Source organism: Ahaetulla prasina, chromosome 7 (genome assembly GCF_028640845.1).
Source record: "Ahaetulla prasina isolate Xishuangbanna chromosome 7, ASM2864084v1, whole genome shotgun sequence".
In the NCBI taxonomy this organism is placed as follows: Eukaryota; Metazoa; Chordata; class Lepidosauria; order Squamata; family Colubridae; genus Ahaetulla; species Ahaetulla prasina.
The window spans coordinates 65656429-65674098 of record NC_080545.1 but is presented as its reverse complement, the minus strand read 5'-3'; the positions used below and the strand labels follow the sequence as shown (position 1 = coordinate 65674098).

Below are 17670 nucleotides of genomic sequence, written 5' to 3'. Positions count from 1 at the left end.
AACTGAAGCCTCCGAGTGCACTTCAAGGGGACCCCATGTAGAGAGCATTGCAATAATCCAAGCAAGAGTTAACGAGAGCATGAGTGACCATGCATAAGGCATCCCGGTCGAGGAAGGGGCGCAACTGGAGAACCAGGCGAACCTGGTGAAAAGCTCTCCTGGAGACGGCCGTCAAATGATCTTCAAACGACAGCCGTTCATCCAGGAGAACACCCAAGTTGGGCACCCTTTCCACTGGGGACAATGACTCGCCCCCAATAGTCAGCCGCAACTGCAACTGACTGTACCGGGGTGCCGGCATCCACAGCCACTCCGTCTTGGAGGGATTGAGCTTGAGCCTGTTTCTCCCCATCCAGACCCGTACGGCTTCCAAGCACCGGGACAGCACTTCAACAGCTTCGTTGGGGTGGCCTGGGGTGGAAAGGTATCACCAGCGTACACTTGGTATCTCACCCCAAAGCCACTGATGATCTCACCCAGCGGCTTCATATAGATGTTGAACAGGAGAGGCAAGAGAATCGACTCCTGCGGCACCCCATGTCAAGGTTCCAGAAAAACCTCTTCTGCATAAAAAAACTCAGAAGCCATTGTCTTTCAGAGTTCTTTACTAGCATAAGGAAACTGGCACACGATGAGTGAAATTCCAAAACTGAACTTCCGGATTCTTTTCCCAGTTATACAAACCCCAAGAGTCCCACCCCCCTAACCCCTTTGCTGGTCACATGGTCCCACGTTCTCCCAATTCATTCGAATATCTTCCCGCCACTCCTCCTGCAGATGTGAACACCATCCGACCTTGACCGCTTGAAGAATGTTACCATACCCCTCAACCCCCCCTCTTCCCCTCAGGGGAAAAATGTGGCAACGTCTGGAACCCTAAGGCCTAGTATGGTTTCCAGGCCTGACACCCCACAAATGAGGCGCCTCGCGTTCGATCTCTGCCCCCCTGTCAACACCGTCTGCGACCGGTCAGAGATAGGAGGAGAACCACCGATAAACAGTGCCTCCCACTCCCAACCCCTCCAACCGGTGCAGCAAGATACCATGGTCGATGGTATCAAAAGCCGCTGAGAGATCTAATAGGACCAGGGCAGAGGAACAACCCCTGTCTCTGGCCCTCCAGAGATCATCCACCAACGCGACCAAAGCTGTCTCCGTACTATATCCGGGCCAGAAGCCGGACTGGAACGGGTATAGATAGACAGCTTCATCCAGGTATTGGGGTAGCTGCCGTGCCACCACACTCTCTACAACCTTCGCAACAAAGCGAAGGTTGGAGACTGGATGATAATTTCCCAAAATAGCTGGGTCCAGGGAAGGCTTCTTGAGGAGGGGTCTCACCACCGCCTCTTTCAAGGCGGCAGGAAAGACCCCCTCCTGCAAAGAAGCATTGATAATCCCCCGGAGCCAGCCTCGTGTCACCTCCTGTGTGGCCAGCACCAACCAGGAAGGGCACGGGTCCAATAAACACGTGGTGGCATGCAGTCTTCCCAACAACCTGTCCACGTCCTCGAGAGCCACAGGGTCAAACTCATCCCAAACAATCTCGACAAGACGCGTCTCCATCCTCTCACCTGGATCATCCCAATTTTGGTCCAAACCATCCCGGAGCTGAACGATTTTATTGTATAGATAACCACTAATCTCCTCGGCACGTCCCTGTAAGGGGTCATCCCGCACCTCCTGATGAAGGAGAGAGCGGGTCACCCGAAACAGGGTGGCCGGGCAGTTATCTGCCGACGCAATGAGGGTGGAAACGTAAGAATGCCTCGCCTCCCTCATTGCCACTAGGTAGGCCTTAGAATAAGACCTAACTAGTGTCCGGTCAGCTTCGGAACGACTGGACCTCCAGGTACTCTCTAGGCGTCTTCGCTGGCGTTTCATCTCCCTCAGCTCCTCGGACAACCAAGGGGCCGGTTGAGACCTACGCCGGGTCAGAGGCCGCAAAGGCGTGACACTGTCCAACACCCCAGCCGCGGCCTGCTCCCAGGCCACGACTAGTTCTTCAGCCGTGCCGTGGGCCAGATCCTCAGGGAACAGCCCAAGCTCCATCAGGAACCGCTCAGGGTCCATCAGGCCCCTGGGACGGAACCAACACATTGGCTCCGTCTCCCTGCGGTGGTGGGTGGTGGTCCGAAAGTCCAGGTGAAGGAGAAAATGATCTGACCATGACACAGGTTCTGTTACTAAATCTCTTAATTCCAGATCATTTAGCCACTGACTAGAGATATAAATCAAGTCCAGTGTGCCTCCCCCCGTGTGCGTAGGGCCATCAATTACTTGAATCAGGTCCAAGGCCGTCATGGAGGCCTGGAACTCCCGGGCTGTTGTCGATGATAAGTCGGTCGATGGCAGGTTGAAGACTGGGGGTCTCAACCACCACTCCGGCAAGCACCTCCAACAACTCGGGCAGGGCTGTAGTCATGCAGCAAGGAGCCAGATATGTGATCAACAAGCCCATCTGATTCCTATTGCGCCACCTCACAAAGAGGGATTCACAACCGGCTATCTGAGGTACAGTGGACTCCCTCGGTTCTAGACCTTCCCTAATAACAACCGCCACCCCACCACCCCTACCTTGGGCTCTCGGTTGATGAAATGCTCGGAAACCCGGAGGGCACAACTCAACAAGGGGAACACCCCCTTCCGTGCCCAACCAGGTTTCCGTGTTGCCCATGAGGTCCGCGGACTCCCCCTGAATAAGGTCACAAATCAGGGGGGCTTTATTAACCACGGACCGAGCATTGCACAGCATCAACCGAAGGCCCAAGCTCTGAGAATCTTGGCCGTCCGGGGAACGGGTAAAGACTAAGGGGCCGGAGCACGCGATCGCTTTTATATAGCGAGCACGTGCTCCCAGGAAACGATACGGCCCCTTGCTTCCGCCATATCTGCCTCTCCCACTTACCGTACAGATGGAACGATCCTCTAAAACTGGAACAAACCCTTCCCCCCCTGCCTTTGGACCAGGTAAAGTAGTGCCGCGAGCGTATGTATATCCTTTGTCCCAGAATCACTGTGATAGTTATAATTAGAGAATATAGAATAGTTGGATTGGATAAATAGAATGATCCACATTAAATGCAACATTTTCTACCTCTATAGGAGTATATAAATATGGAGGTCGAGACACTTTGCTTTTCTTAGTGGATGGCTCAAGAACCATGTTTGAGTCTTTTGATGGTAGTAATTTGACACCTTTTGATATGACAATTCAGGTAAGATGACTGTTTTTCTACATCTGGAAATTTGAGATTCTGAAATGCATTGTAGTGATAGCATTGAAACATTGGGTAAGACAAAATTCTTTATTGAGAGGGTAGAAATGAAATTGCAATCCAGTATTTCCTTATTTTCTTGATTAGTGTATTATTCAGAGACAGAGCATATGCTTTATATGCAAAATGTCCTTGAAAGATCCTCTAATAACTCTGAGGAGCATTCCTGTTTGAAACATTGGGAACCAAAGATGTTGAAACTTGTTCGCCAATCTGAAGTAGATGACCAGTGGCTTCTGGTACAAGTTACCTCCCTTATAAGATTTTTTTCAGTTATAAATGTTCTAAAGATCAAGTGTTAGAAAATGTGGCCATACTTAGAAGTATAGAGTATTATAACCCGACATCTGTCAATAGGATGATTAGATGTATTTATGTTATTTTCTCCCATCCCAGCTGATTTGTATTTTCTTACCAGTGCATTCAGAATGTATACAGAAACAAAATCATCAGCCATGAGAGGGACCTTGTTGGTGTTGTGTTTTATGGAACAGAGCAGCATAATAATACAATGAATTGTAAACACATATATGTTCTCCAGGATTTGAACAATCCAGGTAAAGCGGAAACTATGTGGAATGTATCTGTGATGAAAGAATTCAGGAATACATAATGTAGGAATCTTCAAATTGAGAGTGAGGATATCTGAGAAACCATTAGAAACTCAGTTGCATTTAAAAAAAACTAATTGTAGTGGGAATACGGTAAAAATTCATTCTAGGTTTTGCTCCTTATTTTGTCTGCAAAATCCTGCAGTGGGAAATTGGTGTGATATAATTCAGAGTGTGAAAATCTCTGTGACACATAAATTAAGAGTTGATTATTAAAAATTAATGGCATATTTATTATTTAACCATAATATCAATGGAAGCTTTATATTTATTCATGGGAGTAATTGGTTCACACAAATTCATTTATTATACAGGAGGGTGGCTCAGTGGTTAAGACGCCAAGCTTGTCAATTGAAAGGTCGGCAGTTCAGCAGTTCAAATCCCTAGTGCTGTGTAATGGGTGACCTCCCGTTACTTGTCCCAGCTTCTGCCAACCTAGCAGTTCGAAAGCATGTAAAAAATGCAAGTAGAAAAATAGGAACCACCTTTGTTGGGAAGGTAAAAGCGTTCTGTGTGCCTTTGGCGTTTTGTCATGCTGGCCACATGACCACAGAGACCTTTTCGGACAGCGCTGGCTCTTTGGCTTTGAAAGGGAGATGAGCACTGCCCCCTAGAGTCGGGAACGACTAGCACATATGTGTGAGGGGAACCTTTACCTTTACCTTTTATGGTAATACAGCTTTGAGAATCATTAACCTAGGAAAAGGAGAGATCATCTTCATTGGATTTTCCACCAGAATGCCATAAGGTTTGGTTCTGGGTCCTCTGTTCCTTAGCATTTTCTATTAATGATTTGCATGCAAAAGTGAGAGAATGCTTATCAGATTACACAAAACTGAATATAATAGTTGACAGAAATATAATTCAAAAATTCTTAATAGGTTAAAGAAGAAGGCTGACAACAAGTTATACAATTTAATGTCAAAATTAATTTAAAAAATATTTAGGTAAACAATGCAAATAACTATTTGGATTACCCAGTTAGATAAAGCTATTTTCCCCCAAATGGCTGTTCTCTACTTAAAGCCTCCTATTTAGATTATTTTATTAATCTGTAAATTTTTCAGCCTTTTTCCTATTTTAAAATAAATGTATTTAGCATTTAGGGGTGTGCATAAGCACACCAGCGTGCCTACTGTCCCTGTCCTAATGTTTTCTTTTATTTGTATCCTTTTCATGTATTTATGTTTGTACCTGTATCTGTTATAAAATACATGCTTGACGAAATAAAATAAATAAAAAATAAACTGAAAAAAAATTATTGATAATCTAACAATCTTGCCATGTTGAACAACATTACTTTACTGAATTGAAAATGAAATGCAATTGACAAACTGTTGAATGGTTTGCAAATACTGGCCTATCATTTCTAGAGCCATAGCACTGTCACTAATTCATTGCTTTGGTTTTGTAAGAACTAAAAATATTTTTTTTCCCTACCAGGGGCAAAACGGGTATTAGAGCTGGCTAGCTATGAAGGAGAACAGGGAAGAGCTCTCTTCCAAAAGTCCTTTGGCCATAGTGACAACTACTCATTAGGCGAGGCACTCTGGGTTTGTACTAATCTCTTCAGTGTTGTCCATTTCAAGATGAGCCACAAGAGAATTATGCTGTTCACAAATGAAGATGACCCTCATGGCCAAGATAGTACTAAAACCAAATTTGCTAGGACCAAAGCTGCTGACCTACGAGAAACAGGTTAGTATTTCAAATTATAAGTGAAGCATAATTTTAATAAAAGTGATACCTCATTTCAAAGAAGCAAACAACATTTCGTCTATTTGATCTCTACAAGAAGGCATATGTGAGGTACTTTAAAATGAGAGATTATAAATGCTGCAAAGTAATTTAGGAAGACCTCTGGTTGAATGAAGAGTTAAATGCATGTTGTTTAAGTCCTAGACTCACATCCACATGATTACATCATCTTGCTGATGGACTAAATTTTGGTCACCAATTTGATTGAATGCGTCTGTTTTCTACAGTCCAGAAATGTGAAGTATTTCAGCATGTCCTGGGTATTGCAGGAAAAGGAGGGTAAACCAATTAAACCTGACTTTCTAAATGTATGGGAAATTACTAGGGAACATCAGTTCTGTACAGTAAATTTGAGAAAGATTTCCATTTTATGTGTATGCTCATCTTGCAGCTTATAGTTTCTGATGCCTCTCCTGCCCTCATTTAGGTGGTTTTAAAACAAAGCTTTTTTCCTTGTTTAATTCTTGGAGGTTTCTTTACCTAATAAATGCTATCTTGTGCATACCTGGAGATCACCATAAGAAATGAAGTAATGGTATCCATGTTCTCATATAGGAAACCACCTCTCCCCCCCACCAATTCTGTGATTGCAGGAATTTACCTTGACTTAATGAACCTAAAGAAGCCTGGAGGGTTTGATATTTCCTTATTCTACCGAGACATCATTAATACAGCAGATGATGAGGACCTAGGAATCCAGTTTGAAGAGTCTTGCAAATTGGAGGATCTTATGAAGAAAGTACGAGCAAAAGAAACAAGGAAGCGAGCTTTAAGTCGGTGAGTATCAAGAAACATTTTCCTCTTGCAGGGTAATCTGGGAGAGTTTGGAGGAATCATGATAACAGAGAGTTACATTAAATAGTATATAATATTAAATTGTGGAAAGTTTCTTTATTGTGTTTTCAGATGAAAAATTGTAATATGCTTTTCATCTCTTTAAAATAGAAATTAAAATATTGTACAAGGTTTCAATGACTTAAATTTGTTTTTATTCATTCTTTAGGCTGAATTTATATTTGGGGAAAGATGTAATTCTTACTGTAGGCGTTTTCAACTTAGTCCAGAAGGCTGTCAAGCAGCCTCCAGTGAAACTTTACAGAGAAACTAATGAGCCATTGAAAACAAAAACACGAACCTTTAATCGAGAGACAGGTAGTTTGCTTCTTCCAAGTGACACCAAGAGAGCTCAGGTAATGTTTTCAATTTTCTGTTTTCCATATTAAAAAGAATTTTGAGGGCAGTACATCACAATGTTTATAATGGTGTAGAAGCCATTATATCCTGCCTTATGTATCTGAGCTTCTTGGTGTGATGCTTTGCAAAAGGTGATGAATTCATGCCTTAGCATCTCTTGGGCCATATTATACCAGATAGTGGAATTTGTATTACGGTATATATATATTTTCTCCAAGCACAACTTTCATAAAACTGCTAGGAATCAGACACTTTCTATTGCTAAGGCAAGTTTACATGTAGGAAGCTAAGCCTAGTATAGATCAGATCTTATTAAATATTTGGCAACCATTAATTTTAGTTTAACTGTAGTTTAATTGGGATCCCTTTCATGGCATCGCTTTCATAGCAATATTTATTTTTGTTTGAGTATGTCTTAGTTGAAAATTGAGTAAATATGATTTATTGTTTATCATTATTTCAGTATTGAGGCTGTCCAACTTTAGATGACTGTGCAACTTACAAGTAAAAAAGTGAAATACATCAAGTGGAAAAAGAAGACAGCTAATGAAACCATTACCCCAAAATCCAAAAACCAACTAACCTGTTAAAGGAGCTTGAGCACATTTTAGTTCTATATATTTTAAATAAAATCATTCTTGTATGTGTGGTACTAAGGGCTGGGAAAAAATAGGGATTCTTTAGTATACTCTTGTTGCAATATCCATTAAGACTGTCCAATGCTTCAGAAATAATTCAGAAATATGCTTTGGAGTATGCAAGAACATGAACATAGCACCTTTCTGCACTGCTTTAGAGTAGTTGCACCTCTTGTAATACTTGTTGGGCTTGTACCACTGTGTGCTCTAAAAGCCTTTTTTTGGGATGTAATCCCAATCATAGAAAATTTGACTGTCAGAGTGTCCACACTCAGTCTGGTTGTTGTTTTATTTGTTATTTTATTTATCACACATTATTTGTTCTCTCACAAATGTAGATAAAGTGAAAGTATTTTTAAATTGTTATGTACTGGCTACATGTTAGAATTTATTGGAAAAGAGATAGGATATAAAGAAACTCAAGGAACAGAGAAAACTCTGATAACAATAAATGTATTTATTTTGTTGAAAATGAGCCCCAATCCAACTCTGTCCTTAAAGCTAGGGAGAAATGGATGCTTTGGTTGAATTTGTAACCTTCAGGAGTAGAGTATGAACTCGGGGGAAATATATGCTGCTCTTCTCTTTATTTCTTACACAATCAGTACGGAATTTGATTTTTGTGGTGCTATCTTGTTATGGGGATTCTAATAGGCTTATTTATTTACAACTATGATAATTTTTGCTGCATTTTTTCAGCAGCTGCTTTTTCCTGATTTTCTTTCTTAGATTTATGGGAATCGTCAGATTGTGCTAGAGAAAGAAGAGACAGAAGAAGTAAAAAGATTTGATTCACCGGGCTTGTATCTGATTGGGTTTAAACCCTTGGTAATGCTGAAGCCATATCACTATATCAGGCCTGCACAGTTCGTCTATCCTGAAGAGTTCTTAATGAATGGTAATTATAACAGAAAATTATAGTCTACCATTTATCTTTAGGGTTACTCAGTTCCAGAACATACTAGCAGCAACAGTACAACAGCAATGGAATTCCTGAATGAGATAAATTTTATTGGCATAATCAGAAAGGATTAATTTCTAGGCTTCAGAAATGAATCCAGAAAAATGTCATTAGCAAAACAAGTTTTTAATTTTATTTTTTCCATCATTATCTGTTGCTAACTTATTTAACGCAAGTCATCTTATAAGATTAACATACAATGTAATAAAAACTGAAGAAACTTCCACGTTAACCGTAAACATAAGCAAAACCAGTCAAACAACAGTGACGATTAAGCAACGTGCAACACAAACATCTGCTTTAGCAGAACAACCAATCTCAATAGCATCTGAAAAATAAAATAGGACCATCTAAATGCTGGGGTGTAACTTGTTCAATAATACTGGTATTGGATTGATGCTCTGATGGAAAAACATTACTCCTAAGGCAGTCCAGCCCTCTCCTCCCCATCTTCCAGTTGTGGATCTTCTCCTTTGAAGTGAGTGCTATCCCGTCCCAGCCAGCAAGAGGGCACCAACCGTCATGCAGTTGTTGAACAAATAGCCACTTAATTTTGCTAGATCCATACTGAACTGTGTTGTCAGGATCTTATAGCCTTTAGATACTGGGTAAGGTCCTCTAGAACATTTCATCTTAGGCCCGAGTACAGAGGTATAACTGTACTGACCTTATTGATCACAAATTACTTAGAATCCATATATGAGCTCCCCCATTAGATCCATGGAAATGTTGAATAGAATGGGGGAGAGTGCTGAGTGCTGTGGGACTTTATATAAAAAGCATTTGCCCTTTTATCTCTACAACTGTTGACTGATTCTGCCTATAGCAGATATGGTACTACAGGTGAAACTCGAAAAATTAGAATATCGTGCAAAGGTTCATTTATTTCAATAATGCAACTTAAAAGGTGAAACTGATATATGAGATAGACTCATTACATGCAAAGCGAGATAGTTCAAGCCTTGATTTGTCATAATTTTGATGATTATGGCTTACAGCTCATGAAAACCCCAAATTCACAATCTCAGAAAATTAGAATATTACATGAAATCAATAAAACAAGGATTGTACATAGAACAATATCGGACCTCTGAAAAGTATAAGCATGCTATGTACTCAATACTTGGTTTGGGCCCCTTTTGAATCAATTACTACCTCAAGGTGGTATGGCATGGATTCTATCAGCTTGTGGCACTGCTGAGGTGTTATGGAAGACCAAGATGCTTCAATAGCGGCCTTCAGCTCTTCTGCATTGTTCGGTCTCATGTCTCTCATCGTTCTCTTGGCAATGCCCCGTAGTTTCTCTATGGGGTTCAGGTCAGGCGAGTTTGCTGGCCAATCAAGCACAGTAATCCCATGGGCATTGAACCAAGTCCTGCTGGAAAATGAAGTCGGCATCCCCATAAAGCTCGTCTGCAGAAGGAAGCATGAAGTGCTCCAAAATCTCCTGGTAGACGGCTGCATTGACCCTGGACTTAATGAAGCACAGTGGACCAATACCAGCAGATGACATGGCTCCCCAAATCAACACAGACTGTGGAAACTTCACACTGGACTTCAAGCATCTTGCAGTGTGTGCCTCTCCATTCTTCCTCCAGACTCTGGGTCCTTGGTTTCCAAATGAGATGCAAAAGTTGCTCTCATCAGAAAAGAGGACTTTGTACCACTGAGCAACAGACCAGTTCTTTTTTCCTTTAGCCCAGGTAAGATGCTTCTGACGTTGTTTGTTGTTCAGGAGCGGCATGACAAGAGGAATACGACATTTGAAGCCCATGTCCAGGATCCGTCTGTGTGGGGTGGCTCTTGAAGCACTGACTCCAGCCTCAGTCGTCTACTTGTGAAAGTCCCCAACACATTTGAATGGTCTTTTCCTGACAATCCTTTCCAGGCTGCAGACATCCCTGCTGCTTGTGCACCTTTTTCTTCCACACACTTCCCTTCCACATAACTTTCCATTAATGTGCTTTGATGCAGCATTTTGTGAACATCCAACTTCTTTTGCAATTACCTTTTGAGGCTTTCCCTCCAATGGAGGGTGTCAATGATGGTTTTCTGCACAACTGTCAGGTCAGCAGTCTTTCCCATGATTGTGATTCCTACTGAACCAGACTGAGAGACCATTTAAAGGTTGAGGAACCCTTTGCAGGTATTATGGCTTAATTAGCTGATTAGGGTGGGACACTTTGAGCCTAGAATATTGAACCTTTTCACAATATTCTAATTTTCTGAGATTGTGAATTTGGGGTTTTCATGACTTGTAAACCATAATCATCAAAATTATGACAAATCAAGGCTTGAACTATCTCGTTTTGCGTGTAATGAGTCTATCTCATATATCAGTTTCACCTTTTAAGTTCCATTACTGAAATAAATGAACTTTTGCACGATATTTCTAATTTTTAGAGTTTCACCTGTACTTCAGTGCAGTGTCCCATCTAGACCAGAAGGATAACATGATTGATAGTATTAAATGCAACTGAGAGATCTAACAGAATGAAAAGAACTGCATTCCCACCATCCAGACAGATTCTTATATAATTCATCAGAAGTCTGGTTTAATATTGGTGATGAAATTCTACATGATGGAGATTTGTATAAGGAAATGTGGGAAAAGACTGTTGATATCCATATTTTTAAAAGGTCCCAGGTCAAATAGAAAACAAAAATAACCTTCACATGTGTTTTGGGAAAATGTGCTATAACTTCTTGATTATTTTGAAGAGTTCCAAAACATTAGAAAAATTTAACCAAAAATCAGTGGCATTTTGCATATTGGCAAATTGATGTTCTTCTAAAAGAGAGGAACATGTGGCTGAAAAAACACCCAATTGCAAAAATTAGGCAACAAATCTTTTGGGAGTTAAAGAGAGATTATCAGATTACCCACATGTGCTCCATAAAACTGCTTTTGTTTTTTGGAGAGCAGACAGTAGGAACTGTATTTTTGTAGTCAGTTTGCTATTAGTTGGGAGTTATGAGATTCCATCCTGCTCATAGCTGCTAATCTCATCTATATGGATTCTAAATTTCACTAGTTCATCTCTTGATCATTTTGGATTTTATGCATTTATTTATTTGGTTTACTTTAAAAATTAAGAACCTTTGGACTAGCAAGTTTTATTGAAATCAGTGGGTGTCCTTTGATCCTTTTTAAAACAAAACAATTTAATTATAAGATTAAATATTTATATTCTATTCTTTGGAATATATACCAAGATGATTATTTTTTTGGTTTTAGAAAGTTTCAGATGGATCAGTTTTAATAGGGAGGGGTGAGGTTTTAGAGATGGGTTTATAGAAAGTGAGAGAAAATATGGAATGAAGATATGTTTTATTTTAAGTGACACATCCTTGATATTGGTTATACTTGCTGGGGATAAAGGGGTAAGTTTCTTTTATTTCTTTGACTTTTCTATTTTTATCTTTTTCTTTTTGACATCTTTCTTTTGTTATTTTCTTTAATGTATCTCTTTATTTTGTAGTTCTTTATGCTTTATTTGTATTATATAATCCCTAATAAAATTATAGGGGAAAATAATAATTTAACAAAAAATGGCCTTTTGTTTACAGGAAGTACTACTTTGTTTAATGCCTTGTTAACAAAGTGTTTGGAGAAAGGAGTGATGGCCATATGTAGATACATACCACGTCAAAACAATCCTCCCAGATTTATAGCTCTGGTCCCACAAGAAGAAGAACTAGATGAGCAGAATGTACAGGTAGTCCCTGCAGGTAATTTAAATGATATATTTTAGTTTTGTGGTTGGCTTAGAGGTGTTGCTCTATTGCCATTTTTTTTCAAAAGAGTATCAAAATAAGATATTTTGCTTATGCCATTATAAGCAGCATGGAACAAGTATAACTTGAAAAAACTTTATTATTTAATAATACTAGAAAAAAGATATCTGATATGTCCAATAAAAATAGGACAGTGTGGTAAAATAATTTATGTGCAGGTATTTCTCCTCCTGAATTTTATTTCTTTCCTGTTTTTGTATTAACTGATAAAAAGATTTGTAAAACTTCCAGAAGAATTAGGATCTTCAAATTCTATATTTGGTATTATTTCTAATCATAACCAATGAATGTGGCTTATAAATAATGTAATAAAAATATTAAAATATGTAATAGTGTGTATGTGTGTATAGGCATCTGTATACAAATGCGTGTGTGTGTGTGTGTAATCAAATTAAAGTTGTTTAAATGCTGCCTCCAACTATTTTATTTCTTTAAAAAAAAACCTATTATGTTATGTACATTAATTGAATGTAGACATACCTAGGCCACTTCTGATTATAATAAATTGCATATTTCATTAACAAGAAAATTGTTCCTTGATTGCCTGTGAGATTTTTTTTTTCTGTCAATCCTTCACTACCTATTTCTGAGCTTATTGCTCCAACTATAGAGGGTGTTTACATATATGTCCCCTTCTGAATTATATATAATAAAATTAATGTAAACATGAATAAACTATTTCTACTCTGCCTTTTTAATGACTTTTCTACATTGATTATCTCTTTAAAAACAATCACCCTTATTGGCACTTAAAACAATTTCAATGAATCAATATTTTAATAATCAATATTCGAAGGAGTTTAAAATAGTTGAAGCATTCAGGCAAAGTTTGGGATAATGCCATCTTAGCTTAGTAGATTATTTATCAAAACACTGCATATTATGCAGACAGAATAAATGTCAATGTCTTTCAAATGACTTGGCTTTCTATTGTCTGTTTTTCCTTCTGTTTAGGTTTTCATCTCATTTTTCTACCTTATGCTGATGACAAACGAAATACTGACTTTACTGAGAAGATACCAGCTAATCAACAACAAGTGAACAAAATGAAGGAAATAATACAGAAGCTTCGATTCAAGTACAGGTGAATATAGAGATAAAAATTAAGACATATACATAGCAAATAGTAACTAGACAAACCTTCAAACTTCAGTATCTTTTTCAATGCCCTGTTTTGCCTGTGTGTTGTGGTAGAAGTTAACTGTACTGTTCATGTGGTGACTTTGAACTAGTCAGTCTCCTTTATCTCATTCTATCTGCATCTGTCATTGCTTGCTCAATGCAGGATGCAGAAATTAATTTGGACTGAGACTAGCTTCTCAAACAAGGCAACTTTTTAATGAATTAAATTTTAATTTGGAATCCAATATATCTAAGATGTATATATATATATATACAACAAATAGTTTCTGCTATTATAATGACCTTTTGAATAGAAAACCAAATTGCTTCTGTAGAGGAGGGACAAATTTAACAGTATAAAACTTAAGCATTCATCCTAGAGAGGAAAAATATGAATTCAAAATATCTATAAGTAGGAACTACATCAGTTTTGACAAAATTCTAACCTAGAAAACAGTTTGTTAACTTCATTAGAGATGTGTCTTGCTATAGATTTCAAATGCATGTACCATAGTAATTGTACATTTTTTTATATTTAAAGTAACCTTCGGGTTTTCATTAAACAGCATTTCTTTTGGCAATAACTGATGTGTGCTGCTTCATAATGCAAGGAAAAATCTAAGATTTCTCTTAAAGAGCACCAGTGGTAATAGCAAAACATTCTGCCATTTCTCTTTTTTGAGATCTATATAGCAAAGTTACTCCATTTTATGACAGACAGACTTACATTCAAAACTGGATAATCTCCCACAGAAAGGTGCTTGAAGAACCTTATTCTTTAGTATAATAAGTCTGTCAGTGTGTATTTTTCATTTCTGTATTATGATGACATTATTTACACTTTTTGCTGGATTTTGACAGAAGTGAGAGCTTTGAAAATCCAGTACTACAACAACATTATATGAATTTGGAAGCACTGGCACTGGATTTGATGGAGCCTGAAAAAGCTGAGGATCTGACAGGCAAGAATAATTTAGTATAATATAATTTGCCTTTAATATGGTCTTTGATATGTCATAAACATTTAAGAATGCAGCAAGCAATTGTTATAGAACTATATTTTTTTACAGTAGTAGTAAAAGTATTTGATAGAGTTGTACATTATTTGTAATGCTTAAATGCTTACCAGACAGTTGAAAGTCAACCCTGAATGTAGGGATTGTTTTTATAATGAATAAAGTATAAAATATAAAAATAGAATTCATTTTTCAGTGAGTTTTTTAAAAAAGAGCCTAGATTTCCAATCTGTACTACGAGTTTTGAAACATAGTGGGAGCTTTATAGCAGTTTTCATTCATCAGTTAGTGTATTTAAGTTAGCTAAATATTCTTATCTTCTGTTTTCTGCCTAGCAGCTATATTATCTTGTCATTTCTCTTAGTTAATGAAGGCTGAGGAAAAAAATTAACCTATTGAGTTATAATGTATTAGTTACTTTCTAATTCTTTAAAGCAGTTATTTACTTTGTTTTTGTTACGTCATTTTACAAAGCAAAATATTTCAGTAATTAACATACTGTATTTTTCGGATTGTAAAATGCACCATATTATAAGACGAACCTTAATTTCTGGGGAGGAAAACAAGAAAACAAGAATTCTGTCTCTGCCTTCCAGCATCAGGATCAGCGGTGTCTTTACTTCCATTCGGATTTTGATAACGAGCAGCACAGATCTTTTTATCCATTTAAAACAAACCCTATCACCTTACGCGCATTTAACTGGAGTGGGTGAAGTGGGGTATGATTTTCATGAGGGCAGAAGAGGGACTTGGTACTGAAGGCTCCACTCTCGGGACGCCTCCATTTTCCTACCTATAACTGTAGGCGTTGAAAGCCTGGCTTTCTCGCAGCAAGGCTCGATAGAGACACAGCACTTCAGTCCTCCTGGACACTGCCATCTTGTAAACATGGTGCCAGGCTTCCTGCATCTTTGCTGCCTTGGTCGGAGCCTGATTCTGGAAGCAGCCCAGGGAAGAGTGGAGGTCAGGACTTGGTTGGCGAAGCAGGCGCTGCGCAGGGGGCGTAAGGCAAGGCACTGCCACCTGAAAATACTATTGCTGTGATCTCCGGCGCCTGGAAACACCCGATAATGTGATGCTCTTTTTTTGCCTGCGCACGCCCCATTTTTGGAATTGGGAAGGAAAAAGAGCATCGCGTTTTCAGGCACTGCACAACAGGTGTAACGTAAGGCGCTGCCACCTGAAAACACTGTTGCTGCGATCTCCGCTGCCTGGAACTGGCCAAAAATGCGATGCTCCTTTTTTTGCCTCTGCACGCCCCATTTTTGGAATGGCAGTATATTGCCGTACGTTCCCTGTGCTGCCACCCGAAAACACTTTCCTCCCCGATTCCAAAAATGAGGCGTGTGGCAGGCGCTCCTGCGTGAAAACACAAGAACGCAATGCTCTTTTTTCTCCGATTCAAAAATGGGAGATGTGGAGGCATAAAAAGAGCATCACGTTTTCAGGTGGTTCCAGGCGGTGGAGATCGCAGCAACAGTGTTTTTGGGTGGCAGCGCCTTGCCTTATGCCCCCTGCGCAGCGCCCGCTTCGCCAACCGAGTCCTGACCTTCGCGCTACCCCGGGCCGCTTCCAGAATCAGGTTCTGGCCGAGGCAGCAAAGGCGTAGGGGGCTTGCCGGGAGACCCGGCACCATATTTACGAGATGGCAGCGTCTAGGAGGACTGAAGTGCTGTGTGTCTATCGGGCCTTGCTGCGAGAAAGCCAGGCTTTCAATGCCTACAGCTATAGGTAGGAAGACAGGATGTCTTGGAAGTGGAGCCTTCGGTGCCAAGTCCCTCTTCTACCCCCATGAAAATCATCCCCCAACCACCCCCTCCAGATAAATGTGCATAGGGTGATAGGTTTTGTTTTAAACAGATAAAAAGATCTGTGCTGATCATTATCAAAATCCGAGTGAAAGTGAGGATCCCCACTGCCTGGAACTGCTGGAAAATGTGATGCTTGGAGGATGACCACCTCTGAAGGGTGGGGGCCGGCAGGTGGATAGGGCTTCATTCGGTGTATAAGATGTACCCACATGTTCACCGTCTCTTGGGGGCGGGGGAAGTGAGTCTTATATTCCCAAAAATACAGTAATTGGTATTTGTTCCTATCCAGTCAGATTTTATGGGTCAGTTTATGGTCCCTGCTGCTTTAAAGTTCAAAAATATATTGAGCATATTAAATATCCATTATTTCTGTATTTTTTAATACCAGTTCTAAGGTCGTCTTCTTTCCTTTCCAGTGCCCAAGGTTGAGTTAATGGATGGCCGACTGGGTAGCCTTGCAGAAGAGTTTAAACAACTTGTTTATCCACCAGGCTATGATCCTGATGGGAAAACTATGAAACGAAAACAAGGTGGGATGAAAGAACAGAGAGAGAAGACAATTGTGTCCTTAAACGCATATGCCCTTTTTAAGTTTGCCAACATTGTAACATGGGATCTAAGCATATCTTTTTCTCAGAATATTCTTGACCCAAGGTTCTTGATTTTCTGAGGAAGTTTGCAGATGGCAATGACATATTAATGCAATCTTGGCAACCAGTCATAAGTGCAAATGGGTTGTTAAATACCCAGATTGTGATCCTGTGGGGATGCTAAATGACTACAACTTTGGGGATCGGTCGTATGTCCCTTTATTCAATACATAGTAACTTCAAAATGCTGCTGAACGAATTGTCATAAATCGATACTGTCTGTATCCTGGAGTGAGGTAATGGCAAATCATCTCAATATTGCTAAGAAAGCTACCTGGACATCTCTATGAAATCACTAACAGTTGAGCTTGATCTGAAGGAGACTTAAAATCTTTTAAAGAGATCAGAATGTGAAGCTTTGTAGGATTTTGTGTTATGATGGATATATACATGAAACATTTCAATTATTGCAAATGAGTGACAACTACACCCAATTTTTTTCTCCAGCAGGTAGTGGTTCTGAACAATCAGAAAAGAAAGCAAGAATGGAACTCTCTGAAAACGAAGTGAGGAATCATGTTGATAAAGGCACTTTGGGTAAACTTACTGTACCAATTCTAAAGGATATATGCAGGATTTATAAGCTAACTGGTGGTGGAAAGAAGCAAGAACTTTTAGATGTGATAACTGCACATTTCAATAAGCACTGAGTTTATACCCCCAACTGCTTCAAACATGTTAATGTTGAAAATCTCCTAAATGTTGAGGATTTTGACAAGACATCATAGACATTTGATAAAAGGGAACGGGAATCAGGTTTTCCCCTTTCCACTCTGGTTCTAGATTTGATTGTACAACTTTCATCTGTCTTTAATAAATGAGCTTGGTTTGGC

General features: G+C 39.6%; 1 protein-coding gene across 5 annotated transcripts in view; it reads left to right on the top strand.

The window, feature by feature from the left end:
* The window catches only part of XRCC6 (X-ray repair cross complementing 6), a 23424-nt gene extending 5754 nt beyond the window's left edge, over window positions 1-17670 (top strand). For 2 of the 5 annotated variants that reach the window (XM_058189648.1, XM_058189647.1), the window contains exons 4-14: window positions 3106-3218; window positions 3697-3835; window positions 5333-5587; window positions 6241-6424; window positions 6651-6837; window positions 8209-8377; window positions 12011-12172; window positions 13193-13322; window positions 14222-14322; window positions 16604-16717; window positions 17285-17670. In XM_058189648.1, coding sequence (XP_058045631.1) covers window positions 3106-3218; window positions 3697-3835; window positions 5333-5587; window positions 6241-6424; window positions 6651-6837; window positions 8209-8377; window positions 12011-12172; window positions 13193-13322; window positions 14222-14322; window positions 16604-16717; window positions 17285-17487 — 1757 coding nt within the window. In that variant the 3' untranslated portion in view covers window positions 17488-17670. The remainder of the gene's footprint in view (window positions 1-3105; window positions 3219-3696; window positions 3836-5332; window positions 5588-6240; window positions 6425-6650; window positions 6838-8208; window positions 8378-12010; window positions 12173-13192; window positions 13323-14221; window positions 14323-16603; window positions 16718-17284) is intronic. The other 3 variants (XM_058189650.1, XM_058189652.1, XM_058189651.1) reach the window with 3 other exon arrangements.